The sequence below is a fragment of the Cynoglossus semilaevis genome, unplaced genomic scaffold (assembly GCF_000523025.1).
Source record: "Cynoglossus semilaevis isolate Cse_v1.0 unplaced genomic scaffold, Cse_v1.0 scaffold1699, whole genome shotgun sequence".
NCBI lineage: Eukaryota > Metazoa > Chordata > Actinopteri > Pleuronectiformes > Cynoglossidae > Cynoglossus > Cynoglossus semilaevis.
This window is the reverse complement of record NW_007585112.1, coordinates 275,047-284,027: the sequence shown is the minus strand read 5'-3', so window position 1 is coordinate 284,027 and position 8,981 is coordinate 275,047. Positions and strand designations below refer to the sequence as shown.

Genomic DNA, 8,981 nt, shown 5'->3' with positions numbered 1-8,981 from the left:
TTTATTTTCTCTGCAGAAACATCTACGTGCAACAGGATTTTACATATTTACAGTTTATACAAGAAGTAATGGTAAGGTCACTAACTTCAGTGATATTACATATTATCACACAGACATGATTGTGTACTGTATATATTTATATGATGCTGGGTAAACAACTCAGTTTTCTGCCACATTACAACAAAATATAATATTTTGTAACAATCACATGATCTAAAATGAGCCTATGGCCAGGCTGTGAGAGAAGTTCTAAAGCAGATAGCTGTCTGTTATTGAATTATGACATGATGCTAATTCAATTCAAACAGATTTACAATATTCTGATGACAGTAGCACTGAATGTAATATACAATACTCTTCTCCATAGAATTGTTTCACTTTTCAAACACTGAAAAACAGAAGCAGAAGTTAGTTAGTAAATCCATGTCTATAACACACTCAGCTACAAACTCTGAATGGTCTATTTTCTAACTTGCAAATTTCAAGGTTTTTGTACTACGTTTGTTTTAGATTTTTACATTTGATTATCATATACTGTATAGTCTATGATCAACTGAAGTCTGGTCGTATGTCCTACCTGCCCAGGGTTCCTCCTGCCTGTGTATAGTACTTGTTGTAGTCCAGTCGAAGTAGCAGCTGAGCCAGGTCAGAGTTAATCTGATGATTCCTCACACTTGAAAGGATTTTGAACAATAGTGAGGACTGTCGTCTGAAGCCCTGAAATGTGAAACGCAGCACGTTTAAAAATGTTTTCTTATGGTCATTATAATAATTTAAATTAGATGACTGACCTTGACCAGAATGTCAAGCTGAGCTGCTCCCCTCTCATCCAGAGAAGCCACAGTCTGGCTGACCAGTGAGCAGAAATTGAGACACAGCTCGAGGATTTCATTCAGACAGTGGAACACCTGGTAACAGGAGTGTAAAATCAGACCAGCAGTACAGTTTGAGCCTGGAATTTAGATGACTCTTAACAGAAACAGCATCCAATTCAAACAAAAAGAACCGTACTGGTTTTAGGAGAATGAAAGACTGAGCAAGAAGGTTGCTGAGGAAATGGTCGTGGGCCAATCTGATGCTCTCAAAGTCCCGGGTTGAGTTGATCTGCTGCAGGAGCTGAGAGAACTGAGACTCCAGGACATCGACCTAGGAATAAAAACAACTCTGTTTACATCAAGACTTCTAAGAAGAACTCTTACATCTCCATGTTTTAACACAAGCCGTGAGGGATGACTCCTATATTTCTTCTAGGTTGTATTTCAAATACTAGTTAATCATAGTTTTACTGGTTTAAGTACAGGTAACTCTAACCTGTAGGTAGTACTGCAGGTTGTCAATCAAGAATGCCATGTGGTTGCGCAGCCTCCACTTGACAGCATCTGTTTGGCTGGACTTGAGGTGTTTCCTCTGCATCTGCAGAGCCCAGCAGTGCTGCAGCTGTGACTGCACTCGCCGCACACTCAGCAGGTACCTGAACACAACGTTGTACCTGAGAACAGAGAATAAGACAGGAAGTCAGGTTTATCATTTAAACTGGCAAAAAACAGGAAGAGTTTATGTTAACACACTTCTCTAAGACAGCAGGGGTGAAGAGGATGTGCAACGGCCACTGCACTTTGTAGATGAGGCCCAGAGCTGCCCAGCCAGTGGGAGGGACATCACGAGGGGAGGTGTCCTGTGGGGGAGTGGCACCATCCCTGGCCCCTGACCCTTCTGTAAAGAAAACAAGAACGGAGTGAAAACCTTTCACCTCAGTGTGTGATACAGACAATAAGGTTTTGGTTTCCCGCTGTGATGAACTTCAGACCTTTGCTGTCTTTGCCTTGATAATCCACAGTGAGGTGCAGCAGAGGCAGGAGGTTGTCGTCGTCCAGCAGCACTTTATGAGCTGCCTGCTGAAAGGCCACATTTACATCTATGGAGCAGAAATCGCATGAAGATTCACACATGAGAATCTGAGCAAACATCACATTTTTAACCAGAATTTAAAAAAAAAAACCCGTAATTTATGTCCTTATATGAAACGAAACAGGCATTATATATAAACTACAAATTCAACATTCACTCAACATACAGCAACAGCTGTCTGATATTTATGTTCAGCAAAGTGAACATTTACCATGTTCTGTGACGGCTGTCGGAGGCATCTTCAGCATGTGCTGCGCAAGGTCAATAAAAGCCTGATAAAGCTCCCCACGACCCAGCAAGTAGAAATCTTTAATGACCTGGAAGAAAGTGCAAATGTCATGACAGTTTATTCTGCCGTGACTCATGATCCACAGCTCAGTTGAACACAAACCTTCAGCTGTTCGAGCAGATCAGACTCCTCCACCATCAGAGTCCAGAGGTGCTGTGGAAGAGTAAGATTGCAGTTGTTTAATTTTGTAACTAATAATTATAAAACTGTATTTTTCTCAAGGGTGCAACTATTGGAGCTCACTTCTGCTACTGTGCTCCTAATGCGATCAATGAGATTTTCAAAATCCACAAGACTGAAAAGAGGCTGCTGTTTGAGTTTGTGCAACTCGGCCGCAAACAAGTCTTCCTGATGTTTCAGTATAGAGCCTTAAAATGTGTCAAAAAAACAACAATATTTGTGACAACTTTCTTAAAAATGAACCAAACTTTCAACTATATCACTAGTGTTGTACCAGTTTTAGATGGGCTGTGGTTGTGGTTTTCAAACATCTGAACAGATTCTCCCACAAAGAGGATCTTCTCAGCAACTCGGATGGGAATATAAGACGGCAACATCTCTGTTCGTAAAGAGAACTGCTGCAGCGATGGAGCCAACATGTTCTCCTCCTCTATCAGCCTCTGCAGAACAAAACAGAAGAACATGTATGCAGCTGTGAAATATACATCTCTCCCAGGCTGGTCCGTCATGTCCCACTCTGCTTCTAACCAGATCTTGAAGTTCTCGAAGCTGTTTCCCACTCAGCCCTCCGAGGCAAAGGTCGTCGTCCTCCTCCTCCTGATTGGCAGCAGTTCCTCCAGCACTCGGCCCCTGCTTCACAAAAAACTCCTCACTCTGGTCCAACAGCAAACCATGCAACATCCAAGCTGCAAGCTGCTTGTACATGACACCGTGACAAACTGTCAGGATCCTGTGGAGTTGAGTACAAATGGTTTAAAAAAGAAGTTTAAAAATAGAGTTTTACATTAAATATTAAGGAAATAGTTCAAATCATTAGACAAAGATCATTCTCTCTGCATCAGAGACAAGTCACGACAGACCTCATAAACAACTTACTTTTCTAAAGCCATGCGTACAGGAGGAAGACCACCGCAACTGTGTTTGTACACTGTCTCCAAAATCTGACATCCATGAATCTAAAGCAGCATAAAAAACCAAACAGTGGTTGGTTGTTGCTCAGTTGCGAAATGTACTATAATTTGTGATAAAAGATTATTTCAACACCGTTTCTTGGTGAATTGTGTTATTGTCCTATTGAGAAAAGTCATTTTGACAGTTAGGATTAAATTACTAAAATCTTTAAGAAGCTACAGAAACCCAGAGCAGAATTGTTGAAACATATTTTCTTGAAATATTAGAGATGTATCTCATTACCTTTTGTGATTTTATTGTCTCCACTACAACCATCACTGAAGGAAATAACAACTGGAACTAAAAGAAAGAAACAAATATTTAAAAAAAATCACTTCTACATAAAAGAATATATCCTTTTGCTCATTGAAGTATTTAGGGAAACATCCTACCTGATCAAGCTTATAATTCACATGGGATATTGTCAGATGTGGATCTCCAAGGAACTGTAACAAACATGTAAGTTACATTAGTATCTTTCCATGTGGACAAGCTGTTGAAATTAACCTAATTGAATTTTTATAATGCATTTTAACACATAGTCAGAGGATGCACACACTATATCACAGAATTCCACTTTCTATGCACTCACTGTTGCTTATTTTCACCAAATATTGAAACCAGTGTATTTCTTCCGTTTTGTTTGTTTGTTTGGTCAATTAAGAATGTTAAATACCTTGATTAATCATGATTAATCACAATAGTGACAAATGTTTCCTAGTGTGAAATCCTAGTTCTATCACGATTTTACCTCTTGTTCAAGGTCCAGAAGGGTTTGTCTGTATGGCTGCAGCACAGAATCCAATCCAGTGCAGAATGCCCGCAAATAAATGCCATGAAGGCCAGTCTGGCTGGGCTGATTGGAGTGATGTTCCTGCAAAGAAAAGTATGCATGAACTGTATATCAGCTTTAGACATGTGATCTAGGTAAAACACTTGAATAACTTGAAATGTGTTTTGAAGAAACGGTTTAGCTTTCAGTTCACAAGTTATAAATGCCAATCCAAATGTTATGATGCAGAAATGATACCCACTTGTTGGTGCACATGTCCAGTATGCTGTTCTATAAACTCTGTAAATCGTATGTAGTCAGAGCCCAGTTTACATAAGCGGTTGAGGACACTGGTCTCACTGGGATGAAGGAATGGCAAATCCTGGGACACCTATAGGTGAAACAACAGTTGTTTTTGTTTTTTCTTGTTTGTTTTGCTTTTATCAAACTTTATAGACAAATATCTTTCATGCAAATAAATGTTGCCATGTCAATCACTTTTTGTGATAGAAATAAAGCCGTAAAGCTGAGGTCTTTGTTTATTGGCCATAAGAAACGTTCGTTCAATAATAAAAATTCATATTCATTGCAAAATGAACAAAGAAAAATAAAGAGACAGCCACAATAACCTGTTTTGGAACCTTAGCGTAAACCACTGTAAAATTCGAAAGGTTGCTGTGTAAAATAAACTTGTTTTTGTTTTACCTGCAAACCTGTGCGTTTGTTCCAGGTGAAAATAGTCCCGGGGTATCCACTTAATGCTAGTAAGAGCTCGTGAATCATTTTATTTCAATTAATTGATCACTGTAAAGAAGATTGTAGTCATTTGAGAATCAAAACATATTGCCGCCTGAGCTGTCGCAGACTGCAGACGTCATGTCGCAAAGTAACACGGGAAACGAGCGTGGGCGCTAACGGCAAACCGTAGCGGTTGTTGTCTTTGATATAACACTTGCACGTTCAGTTAAATATATTTTTGTTGTTTATTCGGGTAACTCTTTCAATATTTGATACGGAAGAATTAATACATGCAAATCAGTGCTCTAACTTGAGGCTTTTGGGAAATGTAGTTTTGTTTGCAAAAAAAAGTCACCGTTGCGTCATTAGTCGGTCATGTAGCTTGAGCTAGCATCCTATCGGGCTGGAGAAATCTGGGTATGTTACTACATAAAATGTTTGATGGCCACTATTTTTAATATGTTTAACTTTAGCCACATTATAATCGTTAGTCTGAACTTTGCTTTTGCCGGTGTTTATCACTCGTCGTTTGTCATGAGGTAGTTGTTAGGTGTGTTTGTTTTGGAAACGTTTGTTTGTTAAAACAGCTGAGACAACTAGACAACACAGGACAGCGGTTTTTAAATGAAGACGTTAGCAACGGTTTCTTATTAGTTTCAGTGTCTGTGTGATGGCATTAGAACTTTTAGTGTCATGAGTGTTTTTTCCGAATGGAAAAGCCACTAGTGTGTCGATGCAAAATGCTATACCGTTGGTGCCAGCTGTCGTCAAACACAATTACTGACTTCATAAAATTATAACATTTTTAGTTCTCATATGCAGTGTGATTTGTTTCAGGGATGGCTGAGGAAAGGAGCACAGAGGACATAGTTGCTGAGTATCTTGGCCAGAACCCGCATCTGGCTCAGTGGGTTGACACCCTCAGGGGCTATTGTGAGACCAACAAACAGTGGTTGGCCCGAAGGGAGTTTATTCTGAGAAATCTGGAAAGTTTCCCAACGGTGGAGCCGGGAGTCTCTAGCAGCAGTATGGACAGGTTGACATCTCTGTCCATGGTCTGGGCAAATCACGTTTTTCTTGGCTGCAGGTAAGACACATCAACGCTATCACTTCCACAAAGGAAAGATTGAGGTCTTCTAATGAGTACTTTTTTGGTCGTTTTACAGTTACCCACAAGCAGTAATGGACAAAATCAAGGAGATGGGTAAGGGAATAAATGTTCCAGATCCTCCAGTTCACAAAACGACAAAGGTTGAATCCTTGATCAAAGGGAAACGGAACGCTCCAGCAGGTATGTGATTCACACTTTTAACAAGAATATAAATATAAATGAATATTTTAATTCAAAATTGTATGTGCTAGGAAGGAGGGGGGAAAAGACTAGTTATATAGATAACACATTTAGCCGGATGTAAACCATTGGGGACAGCACAGTTAAAAATTCACACGTAAAATAAACAGAAAACTGGTTAAAAAAAACTTCTGTCCTAATTGTGTTTTTTTTTCAATGTATTGATGGAGGCAAGAAAGGTGTGAAATAAATTATATCTAACGATATAAGAATGGTGTCCTGTTTATGTGTGTATGTGGCGGTGGTTTGGTTTGTTATACACTGAAATAGGTATTGCAATATACTTGTTCTGTACTATCAAATATATACACAAACATATGCATATACATTTATTTGTACATGTGCATATGTGTGTGCTTATGTATATATACAATTATATGCACACACACACACATACATGCTTGTATAAAACTTCTGTACCAAATTTAAAGAAAAATTCTTGTCACCTGAAGTGACCATTGAGTAAAATATTGAGTGGGTGGGACTGACTCAGTGCACATCATGTTGCTTGTTATGGCCCACCAACGTATACCAGTACTCGTTCTCTAACAGCAGGGTGTCAGTGTAATTACATCCTCTTTCTTCTTCACGTCACACACCCACACCTGAGGTCAGATACGCTTCCCTCATTAGATGCTCTGTCTTTGTGCAGTCAACACTGTCCTGCCTTTTGTATCATTATTTCCAGTAGGTGATGCTGACAGCTGTTTGAAGAGAGCTAAATGTGGACCTAATGAGCTTGACGGTCGACCCTCTGAATGGGCAACTGCGCCTGTGAGCCAGAAAGGAAGACCTCCACCACAGGCTCCAGCAGAGTACCAGCCCTTCTTTAACCGACTCTACAAGACAGTGGCCTGGAAATTGGTGTCTGCAGGCGGCGTTGGACCCAATATGGACCACTTTGAGATACTTCGTAGCTGCATAGAGTCATGTAAAGAGACCTTGACCTGTGTGTTTGTGCCACTGAAGGAGATCACAGGTCTTCCTGCAGCTCGCACACAGAAAGAAGGGCATGTATGTGAAATACGCTGTCAATCCGTGTACATGGGCACAGGATATGGACGAGACGAAACCGCCTCCAGAGCCATGGCTTCCAAAGAAGCCCTAAAAGTCTTTCAGGGGAGAAAAGTAACAGTAAAAATCTGTAAACGCAAGTACAATGGAAAGGAGGTGGAGGATTTGATGTTGTTGGATGAACAGCCTCGAAATCAGGGCTTTCCTCCTGCACTCAGCTACCCTTTTTAGGCCGGGCAGTAAGAAGGTGGTTCTTTTTAAAAGATGTCAAACTGTGATGCTTTCCTTGGTGGAATCTCAGAATCAAAAGGGGCATTTATTAAAATTCAGCTACTGGCTGAATCTTTTCAGGATCACACGGTTACAATCAGCGTCATAAGATAACAGAGCATCGCACTATCACCGTACACTGCAACAAACAACCATACCACATAATGTACTGAGCGCATTCCCAGCCTCTCTGGTTTTGAAGACCACTGTGTAATGGAATAACTGAAAATGTGAAGTTGGAACATGTGCCATCAGCTGAAGGTTAATAAGCCTCTGAAAACATTAGCTCAACTGCCAGTTTTGCGTTTGTCAAAGGTGAAGCTTAAAAAAAAGTACATACTGCAATATTGTTCTATTGCTGCCTTATGTTTTAAATAATGTGTGTACACTGAACTTTTGCCCTCATGGTTTCACTAACTGGTGTGTTGACGTGCATACAGTTTTAATGATTTTGTGTTATCGAAGAAAATCTACACATTTGGCAATTTATTTAGTTTGGAGTGCCACTGCTTTATTTATTTTATTTACAATGAATAAAACGGTTTGATGAATAAAGGTGATTCACAGTTAGACTAAACCCACAGAATTTTGACTGGCTATTGCTTAAACCTAACCAAAAGAGTTTGAAGAACCACACCACAAAATATGTCTTTAAGGGTTTCGTTTCTTCAGTTTCCATTTGTCATTGTTTGTTAAATGTCCATTTTGGTTTATGACTTGATTTATTTTGCTAATTACTTTAGGAGAGAGAGGGTAAGGTTGTGTGGCACTGCCATTATGATAAAGAAGGACCATCCAGTTATTGGACCCAGCAAAAAAAGTCATTATGAAAACAGTTATTGTGTGTTTTAATGATCTAGCTGTTTGCTGAATCATTTCCAATCTAAACTCGTGTTTATGTTGTATGTGCAGGTTAATCAGTGTTCATGCTGGTCGCAGTTCTTTGTAGTCGCTTCCATACCGAGCTTTTTCAGTTCTTTGTCAAAGTTCTGAGAATGTACAAGTCTATGTTTGAAAATGTCAGATTCCATGTGATTCCAGTGTGTGGGAGAAAAGCGCTTGTGTAATTTTCTATTTCTGTTTCCGGTGTAGTCGAACAGAATTGCATATTGAGAAGAATCAACACTGTTCTGTCACTGTATCCTCATACCTGTTTGTTATACTTTTTTGAAAATAAACATAATTTAAGCAGGAAAATAAATTAATAGTTTCTACTTAAAATCTAATCAGGAATGCAATTGTTTGTCTTAGCAAGAATAATATATAATACTATATATACAGTATATATGTATGTATATATAGATATAGATATATAAATTATAGGACTGATTTATAAAAAAAAAAGTCTTCCTATACTATATTTTGAACAGTGGAAAGACTAAATGACTTGGTCTGTAATGGAGAGTATTTTGTGACGAGGTTATCACCTCTAGGGGGCAACAGAGTTCATGTTATTATTCCGAACTAGTGTCATTCCTGTTTTTCTGTTTGGCGCCTGTCCACCCGAA

The 8,981-nt window shown here is 39.3% G+C and overlaps 2 protein-coding genes across 3 annotated transcripts; one reads left to right on the top strand and one right to left on the bottom strand.

Moving 5' to 3' along the window:
* Positions 1–4: 4 nt before the first annotated feature.
* Positions 5–4,943, bottom strand: tubgcp4 (tubulin gamma complex component 4). Its single transcript, XM_008337110.3, has 18 exons — positions 4,806–4,943; positions 4,363–4,491; positions 4,080–4,202; positions 3,721–3,774; positions 3,572–3,628; positions 3,254–3,333; positions 2,906–3,107; positions 2,652–2,817; positions 2,441–2,565; positions 2,300–2,350; positions 2,120–2,225; positions 1,808–1,915; positions 1,569–1,713; positions 1,312–1,489; positions 1,012–1,146; positions 792–908; positions 578–717; positions 5–388 (listed from the first exon to the last, which is right to left on the bottom strand). Exons 1-18 carry the CDS (start codon positions 4,881–4,883, stop codon positions 382–384), a joined length of 2,001 nt encoding a protein of 666 aa, XP_008335332.1. The 5' UTR covers positions 4,884–4,943; the 3' UTR covers positions 5–381.
* A 176-nt stretch (positions 4,944–5,119) lies between these two features.
* Positions 5,120–8,670, top strand: cdkn2aip (CDKN2A interacting protein). Of its 2 annotated transcripts, none has more exons than XM_025053587.1 (4): positions 5,120–5,255; positions 5,676–5,925; positions 6,005–6,129; positions 6,881–8,670. In XM_025053587.1, the coding sequence occupies exons 2-4, from the start codon at positions 5,678–5,680 to the stop codon at positions 7,432–7,434; spliced, it is 927 nt and encodes a 308-aa protein (XP_024909355.1). In that variant the 5' UTR covers positions 5,120–5,255; positions 5,676–5,677; the 3' UTR covers positions 7,435–8,670. The 2 variants fall into 2 exon arrangements, with proteins under 2 accessions (XP_024909355.1, XP_008335331.1); XM_008337109.3 differs by having other exon boundaries at positions 6,878–8,670.
* Positions 8,671–8,981: the final 311 nt, after the last annotated feature.